We start from the raw sequence: 27,095 nt of genomic DNA, 5'->3' as shown, positions 1-27,095 counted from the left end.
TCATTATTTGACCCCTTATTCATTACTAAAATAAATAATTAAATAAATTTACCCTTACTATTTTAAACTTCAATCCAGTAATTGCTCATATTGACATATACATAGATCCACCTATACAATAACCAAAAGTTCAAAAAGCAAAAGTTTAATGGCACCATGTAATGTCAATATTTGCAAACAATGCTTTTTCAAATATTTTAACCTTTAAATCCAATCAATGAGTTAAGTATTGTTGTAAGAAATACAGTAAAAATATTTCAAAATATAAAAGTATTTTCTCATTTTTTCTACATTTTTATTTGTATTTAATAAATTGCAACATGCGTGGCATGTGAAATTGGCGTTTCACTTTGACTCTGCATCAGCAACCATTTCAATCTTGCTTAGCAGTTGCCCTACAACTCCATTTAAGTCTGAAAGAGGATTAATTCAAGGGTCTCCCTTATACCCTACCTGTTTATAATTTACTCAGATATAGCAGAGTTCAAATCAGCCCCCCACAAAACATCTTCGCTGTGTACTGGGAATATCACCCAATGATAGTATCAGAAAATGGTGATGTCATCAGAAGATGTTTTCAATACACGACGAGGATGTACTGTAGAATGTTGTGGGGGTCTGATTCGAAGTCGATATAGCCAAGCTATTCGAAGATTGGTAAAGAAGAAATCAAAATTAAGTATAATATGGCCCTGTTGGCAAAATTTAGTTAGAGGTTTTCTATTGATCCCGATTTGTTGTGGGTTTAGGCCCTAAAAGCCCAGTGTCTGAGAGGTCTCTACTCATGGGATGTGAAACCCAGTAATAAGGCCTTTTGGTTTGGAAAAGCCTACTGTTGGGGAAGGGGTGTATTGAAAAATGGGACCCATTAGGTGGTTGGCAAGTTGAGGTGGTCCACTTGGACCGGTTTTAGATTGGGGTGAGAATGGGTTGGTTCAGTTCGGTTTCAAAGGTAGAAACAGGAACTTATTCTATAGGGCTTGGTTTCAGGTTTTTGGAATCTGAACCTATCATATCAGGACAGTTTTAGGGTCGGTTTTGGTCTTGGTGTTATAGGTTCTACCCGTAAAGCTTATTCTTTTTTTTTTTTTTTTTGATAATTAGAAACCTGTTATTTTTTTTATTACTCCCAACTCCCAAAAAATAAAAATAGCTACTATTCTTTAAAATTTGGTTTTCAACAATAATAATATAGAGTTCAAAACGTGTACCGTTATTGATTAGATTGAGTAATTTAGCCTATATATTATCATATCATAATATATTAATACACAGTTCAAATTTATTATTATAATTTAAATTTTATAAATTTGATCTTTTACATTATTTATTATACACATTCAAATATTAAATAAAAAAATGATTAAATCAATTAAGTGAATAATTAAAAATTGATGCATTTGAGTTGAATTTATACTTAAGTTGGGCTTGAATTGGTCAATTAGCTCACAGTAAAAGGTAAAAATTATAAATACATGAAAAATGATATCAAATATGAATTTATACATGTACATATTTATCTGTATAATTGGGTCAGACTCAAATTGGATTAGGGTTGGGATAAGGTCCAACCGAGCTCAAACTACCGAAGGCGAACGGTTACTCGGTTAGGCTGGGGTTCAGTGCAAAAAGCCTAAAAAATAAGAAAACCTGAACTTTTGACCCAGGCCCAGGCTGAGGGCAAACATCTAAGCCCAGTCCATGTAGAATTGAAAGGGTGAACCGGTCCGGGCTTGGTTGGACCCGTCCAAGTTTGCATCCTTACGAAAAGCCCTTAAAGCCTTTCCTATATCGAAAAACCGGGAGGGAAAATACCCTCTCTCTCTGTGGGATTCCTAAGATGAGCAGCAGAACCAGGAATTTCCGTCGGCGCACCGATGACGATGACGATGCCAATGGAGAAGACACCACCGTGGCAACCACCACCACCACCACCACCACGGCCAAACCATCTTCGAAGGATGCCGCCGCCAAGCCCAAGAAGCAGCACCAAGGTCCCAAGCTACTCAGCTTCGCCGACGATGAAGACGATTCCCCAGTTCGTCCTTCCTCAAAACACTCCTCCTCCGATAGAGAGAAGTCTCGCTTCAGCAAGTCATCCTCTTCGTCTCACAAGATGATTGCCTTGAAGGACCGTCTCTCCTCCTCCTCCACATCTTCTTCTTCTCTTCCCTCCAATGTTCAACCTCAAGCTGGTGAATACACCAAAGAGAAACTCCGAGAACTTCAGAAGAACACACGCACTCTCGCCAGCTCCCGACCCCCTCCATCCGAGCCGAAACCTCCCGCTGAGCCCGTCATAGTCTTAAAAGGCCTTGTTAAGCCTGTATCCGCTGAAGTCGATAAGCAAATTGGAGAAAACAGGAGGGGAGATGATGAATTAGAAGAAGAAGAACAAGAAGAAGAACAAGTGAGAGATAGAAACGGGGCTTCCTTTAAAAGGGACAAGGATGACGCTGAGAACCGGCTAGCTTCAATGGGTATTGGAAAAGCTAGGGATTCTTCCAGTTCTTTGATTCCTGATCAAGCTACCATTGCCGCAATTAGGGCTAAAAGAGAACGGCTCCGGCAATCACGTGCAGCAGCGCCTGATTTTATCTCTTTGGATGGAGGCAGTAACCACGGGACGGCTGAGGGATTGAGTGACGAGGAGCCTGAATTTCAAGGTCGGATTGCGATGCTTGGTGACAGGGCAAATGGTGCAAAAATGGGTGTTTTTGAGAGTATAGACGCGAGAGCAATGGGACCCGATTTAAAGAATGATGGGGAGTTTGTGGTGGAGGATGATGAAGATGAGGAGGAGAAGATTTGGGAAGAAGAACAGTTTAGGAAGGGATTGGGGAAAAGGGTAGATGATGGTTCAAGTAGGGCTAACATTAACGTTCCGGTGGTTCAAAGTCTTCAGACTGTCCAGCAACAGGCATTTGCTTACGCGGCGCCTGTGTACCCCCAGGCACCAGCTGCATCTGTTGGTCCGAGCATTGGAGGGGCATTTGGAGTTTCACGGAGTGTGGAAGTGATGTCCATAGCTCAGCAGGCTGAGGTTGCTAGCCAAGCTCTGAAAGAGAGTGTTAGGAGACTTAAGGTATGTTTTCTGTTATTCTGATCAAGTTTCATATTGAAATTGAAATATACATTGCTGGGTCATTGGCTAAAGTAATTAGGACAATGGAAAAGTTTTGACACCTCGAACTTAAGCAAAAAATAGTTTTATTTAAGTAAAAGAGAAGAAACTTTTATTAAAAACAAAATTACTGAAGTACAAGCGATGGATGGGGTTACATAACATAATCAATAAAAATACATAACAACATTTCATTGCAAGCGAGATTCTGATCCGGTCTCCAATGCAAAGCAGATAAAAATTGTCTTGGTTGACACATGCAAGTTCTTGGTGAACTAGAATCCAATCTATAATTATATTTCCTATTTGTGAACATATTTTGTCCTTTCTCATTTGGGTTCCTTTGAATATTCTTGTAGTTCTTTTGTTCCAAATACTCAACAAATCACGATTTGAATACAGCTCCAGTAGATTTTAGCCTTCCTGCTACCTTGAAATTCTGGTCAAAGATAAACAATCTATCCTGGAGATCTTGGCTGCCAATCACCTTTTCTAAATGAGTGACATGAAGAATCTCCAAATAAATTTGGAGAAACCACAGGATATGAACAGATGATCAACATCTTCCTTACAGAAGCATAAATAGCAAATGCTAGCCATTTGAATTTCTCTCTTCAGTAAGCGCACTGCCCATCAATACTAACCATATAAATGCTTTCAACCATTTTTTTTGATCAGTAAAATGCTTCCAACCTAGGTGGAATGAGATTCTCTCAAATCCCTCTAATTTCAGATCTGTCTACCTCATTACAAATAAGAGCACTGTGGAAGGACTTGGCTGTGAATTGTCCATTTTTGCACTCTTTCCGCTGTTTTGCATCAGCCTCATTTGTTGTCTGGAGAGGCAATCTTATTTTCAAGTTTGTTGAGTAAATTCAAACATTCATCATTCTTTCTATCCAATGTCGGCATTCTAAATCCAGGGCATCATGCCAATTTCTCATTTTTGACTCCAAAGCATTGGTTGATACTTGATAGTGATATCTTTGTCACTCAACCTATAAAGTCTCAGGCACAACACAGCTTACAAAAAAGCCAACACCACACTAATTATCTTCCCAAGAACCCTATTCAGCTTTAAACTTTGTCAGGTTCAAGAAAGCTTGCTGAAATCGCATAATGCCTTTCCAAAAAGAAACTCTTTATGTCAATGTTACCTCCCTTTTGCTGATAAAATAACTCCATAATAAATCTTACCTTTGCTGATAAAAAAATTGTCACCTCTCTTTTGTCCCATTTGAATCTAGCCATTCCATACTTGAAAGAATGGGAATCTCTGGAGCCGAGAATTAGGGTTTTAAAGCATACGATGCCAAAAATTTACAACATTCCATCCTTGAGGTTGTTCTATTCCTTTTTTTTTTTTTGAGAGAGAAAAGGTAAGGTGCTTCATTAATGCAAACTGAAAAGGATACAACCTTGCCCAATAAGTTGTACATCCCAAAAAACCACTATGTGAACATCATACAAAAAGAATACTGTGTTAAAAAAAAGAGCTGTAAGGGCGCTTCTTGAACAATTTGTGAGTCGCCACCCAAGAGTATAACATTCCCCAAATGCTCTTTAAGATTTCCTCCTCTGACCTAAATTGTCTTCAAAAAGCCTCCTATTTCTTTCTGACCAGATTGACCACACTACAACCGTCGGCAACACCTTCCATTCAATCTTACCTCTCCTCGACAAACCCCTCAGACCCCAGCCATGTAACAGTTCCAATACACCCCTTGGGAGACACAATTGAGCTCCAAAAACCTTTAATACTTTCATCCATATTTCCCAACTGGATCTGCAGTGCAGATGCTCCAGCTTCTCAGAATCGTTACCGGATAGAACACATCTGCTGGGTTCTACCAACCATCCTTTCTTTGACAGATTATCAGCTGTTAGGCACCTCCCTAGAGCTGGCAGCCACAAACAAAAAGGGACTTTTTAGAGGAGCCGCGGTCCTCCATACCATGTGAACTTCTCTTCCAAAAATTCCATCTGGATGTATCCTTATAGCTGTTCGGCACCACTATTTATCCAAGAGGGAAGTCTTCACTTATTTCAGATTTCTGATTCCCAATCCACCATTCTTCCTAAAAGAACAAACTGTGGCCCAATCAATCAAGTGGTATTTGAATTCATTATTTATTAATACTTATAAACAGAAGTTACAGATTTACATGAAGGTTGGAATGCCTGGAATGGGTGACAGACAGATCACCTCACCTGCAATCAATTAACACATTACAACGGAACCAGCATAATCTTTCCCTACTTATACCCTGTTTTTCTGATGTATCAGCCAATCCCTTGAATGATCTTTTAACCCAGCCAAGATTAGAATTTAGGTCCATTTCCAGCTGTCTGATTCCCCTCATGTAGTTCTTATTATTGTCAAAGTCCTTTATTGTTTTTTGCCATCCAGTCTACCACTATCTTAGAATCACCTTCCATGACAATATTCGTTACTCAGCCACTTGCATGTTCTTACTCTAGTGCAGCCAACAGTTCTGCTTTCATGGAATCTCCTTCCCCCTTCCAAAGCCTGTCAACCCCAAATTTCCTGAACACCATCCTTCCAGCCTACCCCTAGGAAATTACTTTCCATGTTTTCCAACATTGTGCAACTCCCAATGGAATGGGGAATAATGAAAGAAAGCGAGAGGCAGATTGGACAAAAACACGTCTGATGAGAGTAAATTTACCTCCTTTAGAGAGGTACCTTGCTTTCTAGTTTCCAGGATGCAAGCCACTTCTCCATTTGTTCAATCTTAAATGATGGGCTCCCAAATGGTTATTGATGTGCATTTGGTGCCTAGAGGTAGGGGCATCATTGAACAAATGGAGAATGAGCTAGCATCTTGGTCTACAACCATAGTTTCATGTTTTTAATATTTATTTGAGGCCTATGGATGACCCAAGGCCAGCAGGTATTGAGGAGGGGGGTTTTTAGATACTCCTTACGAAGGGTGGGTAGCTATGTATTCAGGATTTATTGGAGTGGGAGATTTCCTGAAAGCTGAGCTGATGGCTTTACTGCAAGGCCTAAGACTAGCAAGGCAATAAGAGTTTTGAAATCTGAAAGTAGACAGGGACTCAAAGTTAATCATAATTTGGCCAAAAGGCCTATGCCAAGCCCCTTGGATTTATATGCATGTCTTCAAGGAGATTGCTTGCTTATCAAGGGAGAGTTAAAACACTTCTTACTTATGGGTCAGAAGATCTGCAAATGGGATGGTGGATTCACCAGCAAAACAAGGGGTTAATAGACATTGATTATTTTGGGTGCTAATGTAAATCTTTTGTATTTGGGTGGGTGTAATATCTCAATCATATATACTAAAATTCCCTCTTTGAATTAATAAAACTTTCTTCTTTTTTGATAAAAAAAGATTTATTTGAGGCCTGGCATAGCTTCGAACCATCTAAGGGAAAGGGTGCATTGGAGAAAGTGCCTACTGTTGGGAATCACTATAGAAAAAGACCGTGTTGTTTGCAAACTTTAAGAGAGGAATGGCTACTCTGCTCTTTCTTGCAATGAATCTCTCAATCTGACGCCCTGCAGTTGTCTTTGCTGTGAACCACCTAAGGGCCTCCACTACATAAATAAAAGGGGTGGTAGTGATTGCCCTTGTGGAGGCATTTGGAGCACCTAAAGGTATTCAGGGGATGTGCTTTTGATTAAAGTTGAGTAATGTGGCACCTCAGTGTAGATTGTGATCCAATTTATCCATCCTTAGTTGAACTTCACTCTTTTAGGAATGTACTGAAGAAAATCCCAATTGACATGATCAAAAGCTTTTTCCATGTCAACTTTACAGATGATTCCAGGTAATCTCCTCTTTTAGTTTTTTTAATGAGTAATCTCCTCTTTTGTTGTGAGCCTATTAACTTATTTGCTACAAGAACTCTATCCAATATTTTGCATATTTTCACAAATTCACCTTGGTTTCTTGAGATGATTGACTGCTGGACTTTCTTAAATCTGCTTGCCAATTCTTTGACTATAATTTTATAGACACTGGTTGTGGGACCTATAGGCATATAGTTTTTAAGCTTAGTCACTCTTTTATTTAGCACCAGACCAAAGATATAAGAGTGTCATTGAGACTCCTCTTTAAGTTTGTTGAAGCATGGAAATTCTACAAACGCTGAGTAGATAACTTGATTATTCTCTAGCACTTCTTGTAAAAAGCTAGTTTGAAGCCATCGGGCCTTAGGGCTTTCTCTGCTTCCAAATTAGATATGGCATTTGGGCATTGTAAGCCTCTTCTTTGAGAAGGGCTTGTATAGGGTGCATCTTGTGCTTCATGATAACATCAAAAAATAGGCTGTTAAGCTTGGTTAGCTTTGGCTAAATTTCCTTGTATAGGTCTTTGTAGAAGTGGAGAATGCGGCTTTTGAGGGTTCTCTCATCTTCAACTGTTTGGCCACCAATAATGAATTTGCTGATAGTGTTTTTTCTTCTTCATGAACTTGAACTTGTATTGTGAAAAAATCTGTTATTCTTGTCTTGTGGAGATTTAAACTATGTTAGGTGCATTAAAAATGAAGATCAAAAGTCTTGGTAAAAGATGAGGAAACCAAACAAAGATGGAAAAACTATTTTGAAAAATTATTAAATGAACAGTAGGGAGAGGGCGTTAATAGAGGAGAAGCTAGCAATACTAATAGTGTTAAAAATAATATTTACTTTTGTAAATTAGACCTACTGAATTTAAAGAGGCGCTAAATAATATGAAGCGAAGGCATTAAGATCTGATGGAATTCCAATAGAAGTGTGAAAGGTATGGGAGAGGTAGGTTTGTTATAGCTAACTAAGCTATTTAATAAGGTAGTAAAATTACAGAGGGTGCTTATTGCCTAATGATTGGAGAAATAACGGTATGGTGCCTATATTTAAGAATAAAGATGACATATAAAGTTGTAATGATCATCAAGGGATTAAACTCATGAGCCATTAGATAACCGATTTAGCTTTATGTCAGGGAGATCAACCATGAGAGCTATATTTCTTTTGAGACGATTAATAGAAAAGTTCAAAGAGAAGAAGAAAGATCTTCATATGGTGTTCATTGATCTAGAAAAAGGCTTATGATAGAGTTCCTGGAGAGATAATATGGTTGATTTTGGAAAAGAAAGGGGTTCAAAATAGGTATATAGACCTAATTGAGGATATGTATGAGGGGGCAACAACCAATGTTATAACACTTGTGGGAGAGACTTTAGATTTTACAGCTACAGTCGGTCTTCACCAAGGTCCAGCACTTAGCCTTTATCTATTCACATTGATCATAGATGAATTGACTAAACATATTCAAGAAGAAGTTTCATTGTGCATGTTGTTTGCGGATGACATTGTTTTAATTGATGAAAGTAATGAAGGATTGAATGCAAAATTAAGCTTATGGACAAATGCCCTAGAAACAAGATGTTTTAAAATAAGTAGGATTAAAATAGAGTATATGACAAATAAATTTAGTAATAATAGGAGTGTAAATCAGGATACAATTAGGATTCAAGACCAAGAGATGACTCAATGTGACAATTTCCAGTACCTTGGTTCAATAATTCATTAGAATCATTACAAGGGAGAGGTTGAAGAGGATGTCACTTAGAGAATTAGAGCAGGTTGGGCAAAATGGAGGGGTGCATCCGGACTTTTGTGTGATAGGAGAATACTACTTAGATTAAAAGGAAAATTCTATAAAACAATTGTGAGGCCAGCTATGTTGTATGGAGCACAGTGTTTGACCATCAATAAACAACATGTTAAGAAAACGAGTGTGGTGGAAATGCGAATGCTAAGATGGATGAGTGGAAAAACTAGAAGGGATAGGATTAGGAGTGAAGCCATCCGTAGAAATGTAGGAATAGCTTCAATAAGTGATAAAACTTAGGAGTAGCTTCAATTGTGGACTAGAGTTATTTCAAGTATCCATAGGCAATCAAGCGATGGTTGGGATGCGGGCTACTTGCAGAGAGCTACCTTGGCTGCACCCTAGAAGGCCAGCCATGACATTCTTCCTTTGTTTATTCCCCATATAAGGTATGATTTGGCTTTGGGTCAGAAAATCAGATTCTGGGAGGACATCTTGATTGGGGGCTCCCCCTTGTCAGAGGTCTTCCCTTCCCTCTTTGCTCTCTCCAGACTCAAGGGTAAACCTATTAGAGATTTTATCAGCTCTTCTTCTTTCTTTTCAAACTTGAGTTGGAATTTGGGTTTTATTAGAAATCTAAGAGAATCTAAAATCTCTAGTGTCTCTACCTTGGTTAACCTGCTGAATTCAGTTGTTTTGGGGGATAGTGTTTCAGATTCTAGAGTCTGGGCCCTCAATCCGTCAGGTTCTTTTTCTTGCAAATCTTTCTTGAACTCTCTTGTTGCTACCTCCTCCTCTCCTTCCTTCCCTGTTAAGGAGATTTTGTTTCGGCCCATTCCTCCTAAAGTCAGTGCTTTCTGTTGGGAAGTATTCCATGATTCCATCAACATTTGTGACTTGCTTCAGTGAAAAAGACCAAAGTGGTGCTTGTCCCCTAACCGGTGCTCTGTATGTAAACTGAATGGTGAGACTGCTCTTCACCTCTTAATCTCCTGCCCTTTTGCTAACTTTATTTGGGAGTGGGTTTCCTATCTGTTTGGTTCCAGCTGGAATCCTCTTTCTAATCTGGAAGATCTTTTTAGCTCCAGCATTTTTAGGTGCTCTAAAAGGAGAGGAAAAGTGATGGGAAAATGCACTAGAGAGCAGTGGCCTGGACAATCTGGCAGGAAAGAAATATGAGGATATTCGATGATAAGGAAATTGCTAGAGATGCTGTGATTGAAGTGATAACTATAAGGATGGCACACTGGGTGAAAATTTTGAAAATATTTGCAGATTTTAAGACAGAAGATTTGTTCAGATCATGGGGAACAATTGCAAATATGGCTTCTAGAAGACCTACTGCAACTGAATTTTGGTACCCTCTGGATGTTGGGTGGAAGAAATTAAACTTTGATGGGAGCTGTTTGTGAAACCCTGGCCCATCGGGCATAGGTGGAGTAATAAGGGAGGAGAATGGAAATATCGTTGCCATGTTCTCAGGCCCTACCCAGCATGGTGATGTGGTGAATTCAGAATCGAAGGCAGCATTGTTTGGTGATGAGAAAGCTAAAGAGTTGGGGATTAACAGGTTGATTATTGAAGGGGACTCAAAGTTGTTGTAAACTGGCTGAAAAAAGAGGAAGGAGCAATCTAGAGATTAATAAATGAGTTCAGGCACTTTAAGCAGGCTTCTAAAGATATGGAAATTCACATAAGATGGATTAGGAGGTCAGCTGATGGTCTAGCTAAGCAAGGAGTCCAAAGGCAATCTATGTTCTGGGCTATGTTGTAGACTTGTAGCTAGTGGGATATCCCTTGGTCTTTTTGGGGCTTGTTTGTAATTAATGAATTTCTTTGTTGGGTAAGCTTGGGTTTGTATTGTAATTAGTGGGGTTTAGGCGGACTTTATGTCTACCCACTTCTTGTTGTACACATTCTGATAATCTAATGAATATTTTCGTGTTGCTGATCCAAAAAAAAAAGATGAGAGAGAGTAGGTTAAGATGGTTTGGTCACGTGCATAGAAGACCACAAACAACTCCAATTAGAGTGATTTGTTACAAGTGGAAGCGGCTAGAAGAGCTAGGGATAAACTAAAAAGGACATGGGTAGTAGTAAGAAATGATTTAAGCACTGATAATTCAATAGTGGATATGGTTTTAAATAGAACGGAGTGGTGAAACATGATTCATGTAGACAACCCCATAAAGTTAGGATAAGGCATGGATAATGATCATGTCTATGAGTGCATCAATAAAAAATATTGATAATCATATAATTAGAATAAGTTATAACTGGTATTCAGTTAGTAGAAATCTGCTGAATTAAAAAAATATGAAAGAAAGTAGTTTCTTGAAGAGAGAAGGAAGAGAGAAGGAGAATAGGAGAAGAAGAGAAGTTGAAAAGAAAAGAGAGCAATAATCTGGCTGCCCCCTTCACTTATTATTTATATTAAAATAATAGAACAGTACAAAGACAACTATGCCCTTGTAGGGCGGCAAAACATAAAACAGCATATATAACACTCAGAAACATAATAAAAAATTGGACTCACATAACTACTGTGGTCTCCACCTCCTATCTAACAACTAACATAAAACATCTACTCAGAAAAACAACACAAAACTAATTAATCTTCAACACTCCCTCTCAAGTTGGGAGTAAATGTCACACATTCTCAACTTGCGTAGATCATGTTCAAGCTTGTTCCTTGCCACCCCTTTAGTGAGAACATCAGCCAATTGCAACTCTGAAGAGACATAAGGCAAACAAACTTCTCCGGTTGTTACCCTTTCTCTTATAAAGTGTCTATCAACTTCAATGTATTTTGTCCTATCATGCTGAATTGGATTGTGGGTAATATTGATTGTAGCCTGATTCTCACAGTATAACATCATAGGTTCCTCTGCTTTCACCCCAATCTCACTCAAAAGAGATCTAACCCAAAGAAGTTCTGAGATCATAGAGTTAGCTGGGAAATAGTGTGTAGGAGTAAGTCGTGTGGTGGTTTTGGGCTTGGGAGTATTAGGAGAAGGAATATGACTCTGTTGGGGAAGTGGTTGTGGAGGTTTCCTATGGAGAAGGAGAAGCTATGGGCTAGAATAGTGGCAAGTATACATGGGCTGGAGCACAATGGATGGGACGCTGGAATCAGAGCTAGGATCACAAGCAATTCTCCTTGGAAAGCCATTCATGACCTACTACCAGTTTTCTTCCCTAATATCAGGTATGACTTGAATTCCGGTAACTCCATAAAATTTTGTGAACAAACCTGGGTGGGGAGCGCCCCTCTAAAGGATCGGTTTTCGTCTTTGTATGCTCTTTCTGATTTGAAAAATGAACCGATCTCGTCTTTCACCACCCCGTCCTCTTCCACTTGTGGGATTGGGTGGAACTTGGGTCTAAGAAGGGATTTGAGGGACTCAAACTTCGACTGTATTTCAAGCCTTCTTGCACTTCTTGATAATGTTGTCTTAGACCCCACTAGGGTGGATTCTAGAATTTGGACACCTACCCCCAATGGCATTTTCTCTTGTGCTTCGTTCTTCAAAGTCTTAAGTCAGTCCACCATTCCTACCTTGCCCCCTTTCCCTGTTGGTGATGTTTGGTGTAGAGCTATACCTCCTAGGGTTGGTAGTTTTTGTTGGGAAGCCTATCTGGAAAGAATCAACACTGGTGATCTACTCCAAAAAGAAGAGACCCAATACTTGTTTGTTACCTCAGTGGTGTGTTCTGTGTAAAGCAGATGGGGAGACTAGTTTTCACCTAATGGTGTGTTGCCACTTCGCGAGGTCATTGTGGGATTGGGCTTTTTCCTTATTTGGATGCAACTGGAATCCCCCATCAGACATGTAGGGCCTTTTCTCCCCTTCCTTTTTCAGGTGGCAGTTAAAAAGGGGAAGGACAATGTGGAGATGACTAAGGGCTGCAGTATGTTGGACACTGTGGGAAGAAAGAAATTCCAGGATATTCTCAGAAACTCAGAGAGGAACAACAGATCTGAGGGCTACATACATTTTAGGGCGGTACAGTGGCTGAAATCTTTGGAAATATTCACAGATTATACTGTGGATGACATGTTGAGGAAGTGGGGTGAAATTGCAAATTGCACGTAGACCAAGTTAGTAATGAGTGTGGCTTGGACTCCCCCACCTAGTGGATTCTTGAAATTAAACTTTGATGGATGTAGTAGGGGAAACCCGGGACAATCGGGGATCAGGGGTGTTTATAGGGATGAAAATGGTGTCATCTCTGCTATGTTCTCAGGCCCAATTGGAGTGGGTGACTCTTTTAGAACTGAGATCTGTGCAGTTATGGAAGGAGTCCGGAAAGCTAAGGAACTGAACATCAAGAAACTTATAATTGAAGGGGATTCAAAGGTGGTGATAGGGTGGCTGACTATAGATAAAAATGATTTATGGAAGTATAATAATGAGAAGAGGAAATTCAAGTGGCTGGTGCAGGAGATGGAAGTTAAGACATGTTGGATTAAAAGATCTGCTAATTCCCTAGCTGACGGTTTAGTTAAACAAGGGGCAGAAAGGGATTCATTGTTTTGGTCTAAGCTGTAACGTTAGTGTCTTTGTATTTTATTTTTTCCTTTCTTGAAGCTCTTTGTGACTCTTGGAAGATAAGTGTGTTTGTCTTCCACTTGTAAAATTTCTACTGATGAATTAATGAAAGTGTTATTGATCATAAAAAAAAAAGAAGTTCTGAGACACTATGAGCCATGGATCTATACTCGGCCTCTGCACTTGACCTTGCCACAACCGCTTGCTTCTTACTCTTCCAGGAGATCAAGTTTCCACCTACAAAGGTACACACTCCCGACGTAGACCTCTTGTCATGTAAGCATCCTACCCAGTTTGCATCTATATAGGATTCTAGCTTTAGATCCTCATGATTTGAGAAAAGAATGCCTCTATTAGGGTGTTTTTTCAGATATGCAAGTATTCTCTCAATAGCTTCCCAGTGCTGAACCCGAGGTGTATGCATGTACTGACTCACAACACTGACAACATAAGAAATATCTGGTCGTGTCATACACAAATACAGCAGTCGACTCACCATTCTTTGATATCTCCCCACATCCTTTACCAATTCACCATTCACACCATTAATTCTGTGATTTGGATCAATAGGAGTGTTTGCTGGTTTGGTCCCCGGCTTCCCAGTCTTTCGCAGTAGGTCAAGTACATACTTTCTCTATGAAATGAAGATCCTATGCTTGGATCTTGCAATTTCAATCCCTAACAAGTACTTGAGCTCACCAAGATTTTTGATCTCAAATTCTTGCCGCAATGATTTTTTGAGATCATCAATCTCCTCCAGATCATTTCCTGTCACCACTATATTGTCCACATACACAATCAAAATTGACACCAAAGCATCTCTCCTCTTCACAAAGAGGGTGTGATCAGACAGTGTCTGTGTGTATCCAAAACGGATGAGTGCCCCTCTGAACCTGTCAAACCAAGCCCTAGGTGACTGTTTCAGTCCATACAGAGATTTTCTGAGTCTGCACACATTTCCTTCACCAACATTTTCATAAAAGCCTGTTGGAATGTCCATATATACCTCCTTTTGTAAGTCGCCATTGAGAAAAGCATTTTTGATATCAAGCTGGAACAAGGGCCATGAATAGGTGGCTGCTAGAGATAAAAAGATACGAACTGAACTCATCTTAGCTACTGGTGCAAAGGTTTCCGGATAATCAACACCATAGGTTTGAGTATACCCTTTTGCTACCAACCTTGCCTTGTACCTCTCTATCTTGCCATCGGCCGCCTTTTACTTCACTGTGAATACCCATCGACATCCTACTGTCTCCTTGTCTGGGGGGAGATAAACTATTTCCCAAGTTTGGTTTTTGACCAAAGCATCCATCTCATCTTGCATGGGTGTTTTCCACTCAGATTTGGAGAGAGCCTCAGTAACATTTCTGGGTATAGACATAGAATCCAAGAAAGAAAGAAAAGCCCGGTAGAAGGGTGATAAGGCACTGTAGGAAAGATGGTGTGAAATGCAGTGGGTTGTACACTTTCTCTTCCCCTTACGAAGTGCAATGGGAAGATCAATGTCAGTGGGATTAGCTGCAACAATGGTGTTAGGGACAAAAGCATTATCATCAGAAAACATAACAAGCTCCGGCTCAAGAGGAATACCTGGAACTATATTTGCCGAATCTGGAGTTTTAGAAGGACTGACAGAGAGTGGTGTGGGTTGAGGATGTGTGGAGTCAACCATCATCTGTTGGCGTTGATATTGCTGTGAGGCTGCCCATAGTGGCTCAGGTAATGAAGCTGGAGGTGCGGGTGGTGGTTGAACTGATGTAGGCACCACAAAAACAGGCAGAGGAACAGATTGTGAGTTATCCTCCCCAAAATTCACCCCTGAGGAGAACCACTCGAGAAGAAGAATGTGGATTCAAAAAAGGTAACATCCATAGTGACAAATTTGCTCCTCGGCACTGGGTCATAACAGCAATACCCCTTTTGGTTCTGAGTATACCCAAGAAAAACACATTTCTTGGCCTTAGGATCCAATTTCTTGCGATGAGGGCCAAGAATGTGAACAAAAAAAAAAACATAGCAAAAAACCCTCAGAGGTATATGAAACATCTATCCATTTGGAAAAAGAAGGCTAAATGGCACCTTAAACCCCAAAGCCCGTGAAGGAACATGGTTAATCACATGTACAGTTGTAAGAACTGTATCTCCCCAGAACTACACAGGAACTGAAGCACACACCATAAGACTCCTTGCCACCTCCACAATGTGTCTGCTTTTCCTCTCAGCAACTCCATTCTATTGCGGTGTATATGCACAACTGCTCTGATGAACTACACTATGTTCTAATAGATACGTGGTTAGGTCATTCTCAAAGTATTCTCTAGCATTATCTAATCTAAAAGCCTTAGTTCTCACTCCAAATTGTGTGAGAACCATCTGGTGGAATTGTCATAATAAGTTAGGAACCTCATCACGTGATTTTATCAAATATATCCAAGAATATTGTCTATAATCATCCATAAACAAGAGAAAGTAATGAAATCCTTCCATGGAAGGGATTTGATATGTCCCCTATACATCAATGTGAACAATATTAAATGCAAAGTACTTCTTTTATTACTTGGTTTAAAAGACTGTCTACAATGCTTTCCTAACTGAAAAGTAGATAATTGAACAGACTCAAACAACTTTGGGAAAAGACATTTCAAAGAACTAAAAGAAAGATGCCCTAAGCGATTGTGCCAAAGCATGATCTGGTTCACTGACTCTGACTCACTACTACTTTTGCTGCTAACATGATGACCTTGATGTCTCGGAATCTCATCCAGAAGGTAGACTCCATTCACCTCACGACCACTCCCAATCATATTCTTTGACTCCATATCTTGCAAAACACAATTACCAGGAAGAAAGGTCAGTGAATAATTCAAATTTTTTTGTCAAAGAACTAACAGACAGTAGGTTGGTATGAAGTCTAGGGACATGTAAAACAGAAGACAGAGTTATATCATTGGTCACTCTAACTGTCCCTTTCCCAGCAATGGGCATATGTGAACCATCTGCTATAGAGACTATCTCTAGCAGAGCACAACTGATAGGAACCGAAAATGGTAGGGGCATTAGTCATATGCTCAGATGCTTCTGAGTCTATAATCCAAGGAGGTCCCTCCTTACCTGAAGTGGATGCAAGATTTGCAGTTGCATATGAACTACCTGTATGTGCAAAGGAAGTGGTGTAGTTGGCTCCTGCATTCTACTGTCCATCTGGAAGAGGTGGATGCAAGATTTGCAGTTGCATATGGACTAACTATAAGGGTGGCACTTGGTGTCCAAACCTCTCCAATTTTGTTCTCACTGCTGCTACTGCAATGGATCCCCAATCAGTTTGGGAGAGAGGGGCTGAAGAGTCTCTTGTAGTGGCTACATTTGCATTTCCCTTCTTGTTTCTTATCTGAGCAAGCATAAGATTTGGATGAAGCTTTCAACAAGTGTCCTTGGTATGCTTAGGCTTCTTGCAATAATCACACACCGAGTCCTTCTTATCTTCTCTTCTAGTCTCACTACTCCCATTGTCTCCATTCGGCTTAGGTTTTGTTGTACCAATCATAGCCGACTGGTCAATCCCAGGCTGTCTCAGCATTACATTCCTCCTACTCTCCTCTCTAGAGACAAAAGCATAGGCCTGAGAGAGTGTCATACCCTCCCTAGAAAGAATATGCTACCTAGCAATGCCAATCAGGGTTCAGCCCTACTGAGAACTCACAAACCCTATTCCTCTCTACCGGTTTGTGATAAGTTGCTGCATAATTTACACTTTACCATACCACAATTTCTAAGTGATCTATTTCCTGCCATAGGGTTTTTAGCATGGAGAAATACACAGCAAGAGGTTTTTCTCCCTGTTTAATACTTATCACCTGATTTCTTAACTGATAGGCTCTGGCTTCATTTTGCTTTTGAGAGTAGGTTTTAGTCACTCCATCTCAAATCCCTTAGCAGTATTAGCTCATAGGAAATTTTTTGCAATATGAGGTAACATAAAATTACACAGCCAAGAAATTACCATGTAATTCTCCTGCACCCATTGGGAAGAGTCTATATCAGGTTTCTCCTCCTCCCTAGTGGGATACCCTAATTTTCCATGGGCACCAATAGCCATCTTAGCTGATTGTGCTCATCCCAAATAATTTGTACCATCAAGTTTTACTTTAGTAATGATCTCAGACCAAAAAATATCACTACTACTTCCAACACCTAGTCCCATAGTACCGGTAGATTTCATCTCGGTATTCCAACTCTCGATTTTACTTCGAACAGTTCAGCAGTAAGGAAAAAATTGATTGAAGACCTTCAAAAAATAATTTAATACCACACACACAAAAACCAATCCTTCTGGAAGAAGAAAACCCTAGTTGGAGGGAAATCTCTCTCCTCCCTATGCCTCCCAACAGAGAGAAAAGTGAATCAATCACTCCAGGAGGCCTAGAAAATTTTAGAAACCAAACCGCCCTCTTCAGAAAATCAAAAGAAAACTAACAATACCTGGGCGCCCAAGGTCGGATAAAAAACAAAGTGTCCAACTTTTCTAGGACTCTTCCTCGTACTCCAGTTCTTCCTGATTTTGATGCTGAACAGTAGATCACCTTCCTGATGTCTAGGTCCCACCAAAAACTCCAAGAACTGGGCAATCTATAGCAGATCGATCAGTCCTTTACTACTTCATGCAGTCGGCTGATCTAGGGCTGCATGAGAATGCTTCAAGAAACCCTAGCCGATGCTCTGATACCAAGTAGAAATCTTTTGAATTAAAAAAATATGAAAGAAAGTAGTTTCTTGAAGAGAGAAAGAGAAGAAGAGAAGAAGAGAAGTTGAAAAGAAAAGAGAGCAATAATCTGGCCGCCCCCTTCACTTATTATTTATACTAAAGTAATTGAACTGTACAAAGACAACTATGCCCTTATAGGGTGGCAAAACATAAAACAGCATATATAACACTCAGAAACATAATAAAAAATTGGACTCACATAACTACTGTGGTCCCCACCTCCTATCTAACAACTAACATAAACCATCTACTCAGAAAAACAGCATAAAACTAATTAATCTTCAACACAGTTATTTCTTGTAAACAACTTGTTTGTTCTTTTTAGTTTTTAGGATTTGTCTTATTTACAATTTATGATATAGTTTTATTCACAAGTCAAGTGCTTGGACTTGTCTGCATTTTTCTATTACTAGGTGTAATGGTAAAATCTCAGGTTGGCAAGTGTTAGAACGTGGGTTTGTGCAAAAAGTGCCGAAGGTTACGACCATACCCAATCTACCCCTCCCAAGGCCCTGGGATCAACATTAGGTAATAGTCTTTTTTTGATCCATGCATTAATCTCTGGAGCCACTTTTCTTGGAGGTTCAACAAGGGCTGAATAACCAGCAGCTATACAATGAATGAGATTGGCTAAGCTCCTAAACTATAGTAACATGCTGGTGGAAAGGGATTCTCATGTAATAGTGTGTTGGATAATAAAAGACGTCATGGGACCGTGGAAATATAGGCATGTAATCAAGCAATACAAAGACGATCCTTGTATTGGGCTCAGTTGTAATACTTGGGTTGGGTCGTTTCCACTGAAGCTGTGTTTTTTTTTTTTTCCAAATAATTTCTCTATTGCTGATAAAAAAATATAGGCGTGTAATCAACGAGGTGAAACAGTTGCTAGAGAACTAAGAACAAACTCCAACTGGACTCCAAGATCAGCGAATAGTATGATGGGTGCCTTGGCAAACAGGATCAATTATTTTTGGGGCTGATTCCCCAAGAGGTAAACTTGTAAGAAGTAAAATGGGAAAGGGAGGGCAGCAATAGCTGGCCCAAACACGGGTATTTTGGCACTTTTTATTTGTACGACATTCTTTAAAATCGCGCTTAATAAAGCTTATGTTATTACTGATAAAAAAAGAGGAATAGAAAAATGCATACTCAAAACGGATATAATTTTATGAGCTGAATATTTCCATGGGCAAGCCAGTCTTTTATTGATGGTATAATGTTAATACATACAGAGTAGGGGTGCAAGTCGGGTTGGCCCGAGTTAACAGTTTACACTGTTTCGGTTTCGGGCTTTGGGTTGGGCCTATTGAATTTTTGACAAAATCCCAACCCTAACCTGAAAAAGTTGTACCTCTAATACAGAGTTATTGTAATATATGATACAAGTTTCAAACACTTGGACTGCATATTGCAAGTTTCTCCATGCTGCCTTAATTTTTTTTTATGCTGGTAGTGTTGTTTCCAGGCATATCTCTTCCCTTGTAGATTCAGACCTTGCTAATGAATCTGCCAGATCACTTGCTGGTCTTCAATCGAATGGAATGGGAAATTCCAGATTGCTATCAGTGGTGTAGCCTCTCTTAGTGTTATTTGAAATCAACACTTATTAGTAGATTAATGGTGGCCATATGGACTTTTACAAGTTGGAATTATTGAAACTTGTTACTGCTTTTATTGCTCATATAATTGTAAAGTGCCTAACCTGACTTTAGTTTGTTGTTTTTGAAACTTCTTCCCCCTAACTCTGTCAAGATGAAAAAAGTATCATGGCTTCTCAAGATGACTTGAATTGCTCCTAACTGAAGTCTGAAGTTTGAACATTCTAAATTGAGTCATGTTCTGAGTTAGCAGGCTCCAATCTTCTATACCATTGCATTTTTACTTTCTTAATCCTTGACTAAGTATAGCTCAGTTTCTTGATAATTAAAGTTGATTTTGATTTTCTTAATCTATTAAAATTTAAAAGATTTTCCTTGCTTCAGGTTTGAGGTCTTTATATACTGTTCCGAAAAAAAGTATGAAGCCTTTATATTTAATTGTTGTATTCCTCCAGTTTGACACACTCAAGAAGATTTTTGTAACCAGATGCTCTAACTAATATCTTTACATTATGTGAGAATTTACGAAGTTAATCATGCACTCAACCTTTTCTTCTTACCAGGAATCTCATGGAAGAACCATGTCATCAATTTCCAGAACTGACGAGAATTTGTCTGCATCATTGTTGAATATCACTTCTCTTGAAAATGCTCTATCAGCTGCTGGTGAGAAGTTCATCTTTATGCAAAAGCTTCGTGACTTTGTTTCTGTTATATGTGAGTTTTTACAGGTATGGGGTTATTCAAATCTATGTATTCATTTCCATGTCCTACATCCTTTTTTATTTCCTTTTTGTTTTGATTGGTAACTGATGAGCGAAGTTTATTGATAATGAAAAAGATAAAAGATAAAATTGCAAGGATTAAAGAGAAAAAAGGCTTGTCCCAGCTATATTGTGCTGGTTACATGAATCCTGTTTGGCCATCCGTTCTTTTAAGTGTCATATCCATTTTAAATTATGAGCCCTTAGATCATTTCTTATTACCTCAACCCACGTCCTAGCTTTTTTTAGCCCTTTCCACTTGTAACAGATCACTTCTTACTGGTTCTGTAGATGGTCTTTTATGCATGTCATCAGACCATCTTAGCATACTTTCTGCCATTATACCACCAGTTGGAACATAATGGAAGCATATTGGCTATATTTTAAGGAACTTTAGGACTAGAAAACTCAACAAGAGCAGAGGTAGCAGAAGCAGCATTGCAAGGTCTGAGACTAGCCAAAACAAATGATTACAGAAACATAGAAATGGAAGGGAAATAAAAGTGGTCATAAGATAGCTCAACAAGGGGTAGATCAGCCAACATGGCTGATACTCTGGGTACAAGGGGTAATGGTGAAAGACATATGATGGTAAAGGTGGCTCCTCAGCTACTGAACCAATGGGATGCTTGGCATCTGTGTAATATTACATATATTAATAATAAATGAAATAACTGTTGAAAAATGTTGTTGGGAGTGGGTAAGTGGCTCCTTTGACCAGACAACAAAAATTAGCTGGTATAGGGCAGTCTGGAAGTAACACGGTTGGGATGGGTTGGTAAATTTCTAATTTTCTTATGTAATCCAATCTATGCACACCGTTCCATGAGGGATCTTCCTAAGCTCCTTTAACAGTTATTTGTATGCAGATTTTCTTCATCTTTTAGATTTGTTAATATAAAAATACGTGGCTCTTTCTCATGTTCCCTTATTGCTTGTGTCCTACGATGCATGTGGACAAGGGACATGTTCCACTACATCCATACTGTGCCACCTAAATGAAAATGTGATGCTTACTGATGTGTACTAATTGATGTGTTCCAACTTTTATTCCAGCATAAGGCACCTTTCATAGAGGAACTTGAAGAACAAATGCAGAAACTTCATGAAGAGCGTGCATCTGCTATCACAGAAAGAAGAAGTGCTGATAATGCTGATGAGATGATGGAGGTAGAAACAGCTGTAGGTGCAGCAGTGTCTGTATTAAGTAAAGGTGGCAGCACTACAGCAATGGTTGCTGCAGCCACAAGTGCAGCACAGGCTGCAGCAGTTGCAGCAAGAGAACAATCAAACTTACCTGTTCAACTTGATGAATTTGGTAGAGATGTGAACTTACAGAAGCGTATGGACATGATGAGGAGGTCTGACGCTAGAAAACGGAGGAAAGCCCGTTCCGAGTCAAAACGAATGTCATCTGTTGGAGATGATAGAGCCTATCACCACATAGAAGGAGAATCTAGCACTGATGAGAGTGATAGTGAGAGTATGGCATACCGTTCTAACCATGATTTATTGCTGCAGACTGCTGAACAAATATTAAGTGATGCATCCGAAGAATTTTCCCAACTTTCACTGGTCAAGGAAAAATTTGAGATATGGAAGAAGTGTTATTCATCCAGCTACCGAGATGCTTATATGTCACTAAGCGCACCTGCTATCTTCTCTCCATATGTCAGGCTTGAGCTTCTAAAATGGGACCCACTTTATGAGGAGACTGATTTCAATGATATGCAATGGTCTGTAAGTACCATTGTTAGTACTTTCCTCTAGAGGAATAGAAACACTTCGACTCTTTTTTTTTTCCTTGTGCAATTAGTACAACCTTTGATGGATTTTTTGTGCTGGACATTAAAGGAAGGGTGAAGACTGTTCATTGTGTCTCATCTACTACATCTCCTACCTAGGCAATCTGTTACATGAAATTTCTTTTGCTAATCAAATAAAGTATGAAAGTTGCCTTTGAATTGGATGGTGGTAATCCTTTTGGGTCTACATTTGACATATATGGTCTATTGGATATGATGCAGAATGTTTTTTCCTACTTCAGTGCATTAGTATCATATATGCAACTATGACATTCCTGCACCTTAGGCTCCATTTGGGAAGAGTGCAAATGCTGATTCAATGCATACATTCACTCTGGTTCAGTTTTGCTGGTGTTTGGTAAGAATGCATTTGTCTTGAAAATGAAAGAAAACACAGATTTCAAGACATGTTTGCATTTAAAATGAGAACAAAGTTTGCATTCCAAAAAATGGATGCTAACTTTTGCACTCAAAGTAGGTCAATGTAAAAAAGGTGGATTCCAGTCTTGGGATTCATGTTTGTACCTATCACAACTAAAAATCATTTGGCAAAAGTACAAGATGATCATTACAAAACCAAACCAACTTTGCATTTTTATGAACCAAACATATTTGCATTTGTACTGAACATTTTTGTATCTGCACTCTTCCCAAATGGAGCCTTATGGTATATGATTTGTATTTTTTTCTTCTTTGTGGGACATAGACATAAATCATATCTTTTGTTTTTCTCCTTGGTTTAGGTCAATTGGACCCAAACATGGATGGTCTTTTTCAGTTGGATATACAGAGTTAACCATATTATGACTGCATAATTTGTTACCTATTTATTCCTCTTTTTTAATTTATTTTTTGCATCTTAGGCATTCTCTGCTGTTCAACTATGGGTTCCCAGAAAATGGAGATGACTTCAAACCAGATGATGATGATGCTAACCTTGTACCTGAACTAGTTGAAAAGGTTGCACTTCCTATTTTGCACCATGAAATTGCTCATTGCTGGGACATGCTTAGTACAAAGGAGACAAGGAATGCAGTTTCTGCTACAAATTTGGTGATTAATTATGTCCCAGCATCCAGTGAGGCTCTTCGGGAATTGTTTGCAGCTATTCATGACCGTCTTGCTGATGCTGTCACTAATCTTAATGTATGTCTTTTGGTTCTACCCAGTCATCTGCATCAATCATGTACTCATAGACTCAGTTTTATTTGCACAGAATTACCATAACATTTGTCTTGCTTTTGTTTAAACTTTCACCTCCATTCATAGGTTCCAACCTGGAGTGCACTTGTAATAAAGGCTGTACCAGATGCTGCACGAGTTGCAGCATACCGATTTGGGATGTCTGTTCGTTTGCTGAGAAATATCTGCTTGTGGAAGGATATCCTAGCATTGCCAGTTCTAGAACAGCTTGCTCTTGATATGCTTTTGAGTGGAAAGGTTCTCCCTCACATGCGAAGTATCCAAGCAAATATTCATGATGCTGTTACACGGACTGAGAGGATCATCTCATCACTAATTGGGGTTTGGGCAGGTCCTAGTGTCACTGGGGAGCGCAGGTAGTTATGCTATTCTCTATTGCACTGCTTATATACTGAGATTGAAAGGGTTAGGGTTATGTTTGGAAACTTTTAGGTGAGAACTTGAAACTTGTGTTCTTTGCTTGATCCCATAATTTCACCCTCAAGGTGTGATTAGAATAAAGGAAAAAAGTTAGAAAGATTAAACAAAAAATGCGATGGAAGAAAAATCAGCACCCTTTCAGTATTTTGGAACCCATGCAGCAATCAAAAGAATTCAACACTTAGAAAGCAATAGGTTATAGCAAATGTAGGCTTTCATCATTCAGTAGAAAACAATTACCTGGCTTTAAATGGATTTGCTAGACAATATCTTCTCAGCATGCATGGTTAATCCATCCATCTCACATGAACTATTTGCTGGACAGCATCTCTCATTTGTTGTTGTTATATTACTACTATTACTTATATATTACTTCTAAATCAACTGGAATTACTTAAGAACAGCCACCTTCTTAAACTCTTCTCTCCAAATTGAGATGAACCACCTCCTGAAACCAAAGCCTCTCAGTAAGGCTTTACTCGATGTTGGTCTCAGCTATTTAGGGTGTTGGGAGGGAGGGGTGGATTGGATATGGACCAAAGCTTTGGCATTTTTTGCACAAAGTGGCCATTCTCAGACTCAATCCTGTTCATGCTTGTCAGCCTGAGATTTTATCAGAACACCAAGCAATGACCCTTTTGGAATGTTGAAGGAAGTTTCATGGGAATAAGTCATTAAATGCTTTCTTGGTACTTAAGTCCGTGTAAAAGAATTATTCTTAACTGGCCTGAATCACAAGGGCTAATTGGTACTCCTAAACTTGAGTCCTAAAGAATAATAGACTAAGTTAGTAGGCGGGTCATAATTTTGGGAACGGAAGTCATCTCATAATTTTGTGGCTGTGTGGTTCAAAAAAAAGAATGAAAGAAAGAAAAGATGGTCTTTTTGGACAGATGTTTCTTTTTGTTTTTTCCCTTTTTTTGGTAATGAGACTTTCTGAGTGATTTACTTGGCAATTCAATAGCAAAAAGCTGGACTGCTGAAGGCTTTAAGGCACTCCTTTTTGGTTCATCAGATGCTTTATTCCTGCATTGTTACACTTATATTTCCTTTCATGTAATGTTTTGTGGTTATGCTTATATATCAACAAATGGTCATATACTTAAAAATGCAGATAACGAATTGACTGGTCATGCTGTTTTTACTGTTGCATAACTGAAGTTTTGATATGGATCTGAACTTATGTTCTGTTAGATGACTGGATGAAATGGATGGTGAATTGCTTTTCACCTCCAGTTGTGGATAGCATAATTCAAGTGACTAGTGTTACTGGGAGTCTATTGAGATGATTGGTCATGTGCATAAATGACTGGTGACTGCATTAATGAAATGAATTACTTGGTACAAGTACAATACTCTAAAAGAGCAAGGGGAAAGCCAAAGAAAAGGTGGGATGAATTGGTAAGAAATGATCAAAGGACTTGCAATTTGACAGAAATTGTGGCTCTTGATAGAGCACAACAGCAGGATATGATTTGTGTAGCCAACCCCAAATAGTTGGGATTAAGGATGAATAGTGCCACTGGGACTTTCGTAGTCCTCAAAAAATGTGGGGTGGGATGCCAAAATTTGTGCTACTTTCTGAATTCAACTCAACTACAAAATTAGAGCCAAACTTTGGAACCTTGGGCTTGTGGAATTGGTCCACCAATCCAGATGCCCCTTCAAAAGAAAAAAAGGAAAAATTCTCAATGTTGTTCTCATGCAGTAACAGCCATACCATTTTTTGGCTAAACAAGGCACCAAAAGACAACAAGTTTTTTGGGCAAAAATCTAAAGTTTCTTCTGGTGGAGAACTGTCCACCTCAATGTAATTCCTTCTATTTGATGATTAAGAGCGGAAATCTTGGCACTGCATCAAGTTGTAAAATTGGCAAAACAGTTGGGGCTACAGCAGATTGAGATAGAGGGAGACTCCAAGTTGGTAATTGGGTGGATGCAATCAGGGCAGCTGGGAATTTGGCAATACAGACAGCTGATAAGGGAAATTCTTAGCATAACAAGGGAGGTGGGTGTTTGGTTCAAGTGGGTAAGGAGATTAGCAAATGGTTTTGCTGATGCCCTAGCAAAACAAGGGACTGCAAGGGAGAGTCTTTTTTGGGCAGTGCTGTAATGTTTGATGTTTATTGGATCAACCTTTTCTAATAAGGGTTGAATTCTGTATTTCAGGTTAATTTATCTCTAATGAAAGTTACCGTTTCTGATAAAATAAATAAATAAATAAAATTTATCTTTATTGATCAAAAACGAAAAAACAGCCTTACATTTCTACTGGTCATATGTCTTCTATTTTTATAATTCTAAGGAAAGTAAAGCAGAAATGGATTGGGAATAAATGTATTTCAAAGTTTCCACCTTTATTGGAAATGCATTTGTGTCATAAGTCACATAACATATATGTTTTTTTGCTAGAATGGTAAAATCATTTAGTGCTTGTTTACTTGATTCTAGTGTCTAATCTCCCATCTGAGTCTGGTGCTTGGGTTTCTTTTAGTTGCCTTGAATATGGTCTCTAACCAAGTGTAGAAACTGTTTTATTCTATTTTATTTACCAGCAACTAGGATGTGAGAAGTTTGGATCTTGCCAATTGTTTACAATACTTCTAAATTTTAGTCGTTTTCTGTTTTATCCAAGCCATCCCCGGGTCATTTCTCTCTGCATTATTAGTGCTATTAAATGCCTGGTGGAATTCTGAAGTTTCTGAGTTCTGAATGCCTTGTTTTGTGCAGCCATAAGTTGCAACCATTGGTGGATTATGTGCTGACACTTGGAAAGACACTGGAGAAAAAGCATGTGTCTGGTGTGAATGAGAGTGAGACTAGTGGGCTTGCTCGTCGATTGAAAAAAATGCTGGTTGAGCTCAACGAATATGATAGGGCGAGGCAGGTATCCAGAACCTTTCAACTCAAAGAGGCACTTTAGAAGCTTTTATATTTTTCAGTTGCATATTGGGACTGTGAAGAAGCCCTGGGAGGTTGGTTGATATGGTGGTTGGTCGAATCCTCTCAGTGCCTTCCAACTGAAGATGGTGGTTTATAGTGATCTTGTAACAGTAGTGCAGAGTACACATTATTTTCTATTTTACAATTTTTGAATGTATAATGATGTCACAACTTCTGGTTATCTTTTCTTTTTAGTATCCAACTCCTCTCTTCCTTGGTGCCATCCAATGTTTTCTGAAAGTTTACTTCTAATATTGCTGCGACCCACAAGGATTTCTTTCGCATTCATCAGACAGCTGCTTCATGATTAATATATGATGTCCATTTGAAAA

General features: G+C 39.0%; 1 protein-coding gene across 1 annotated transcript; it reads left to right on the top strand.

The window, feature by feature from the left end:
- Positions 1 to 1,799: 1,799 nt before the first annotated feature.
- Positions 1,800 to 27,095, top strand: LOC148847256 (GC-rich sequence DNA-binding factor-like protein). The gene is made up of 6 exons (XM_088951995.1): positions 1,800 to 3,085; positions 20,192 to 20,359; positions 21,449 to 22,128; positions 23,061 to 23,343; positions 23,467 to 23,756; positions 26,551 to 27,095. The coding sequence occupies exons 1-6, from the start codon at positions 1,841 to 1,843 to the stop codon at positions 26,741 to 26,743; spliced, it is 2,859 nt and encodes a 952-aa protein (XP_088808121.1). The 5' UTR covers positions 1,800 to 1,840; the 3' UTR covers positions 26,744 to 27,095.

This window comes from Nelumbo lutea, chromosome 6 (genome assembly GCF_056320005.1).
Source record: "Nelumbo lutea isolate HS-2025 chromosome 6, American lotus-T2T, whole genome shotgun sequence".
NCBI lineage: Eukaryota > Viridiplantae > Streptophyta > Magnoliopsida > Proteales > Nelumbonaceae > Nelumbo > Nelumbo lutea.
The sequence above is the reverse complement of the archived record's forward strand: the minus strand, read 5'-3'. Positions and strand labels throughout refer to the sequence as shown.

Coding starts and splice junctions, on each gene's coding strand:
- LOC148847256 (XM_088951995.1), top strand. CDS start 1,841: ATGAGCAGCAGAACCAGGAATTTCCGTCGGCGCACCGATGACGATGAC. Junction 20,360..21,448: donor TTATATGTGAGTTTTTACAG/GTATGGGGTTAT, acceptor CTTTTATTCCAG/CATAAGGCACCTTTCATAGA. Junction 23,757..26,550: donor AGTGTCACTGGGGAGCGCAG/GTAGTTATGCTA, acceptor TGTTTTGTGCAG/CCATAAGTTGCAACCATTGG.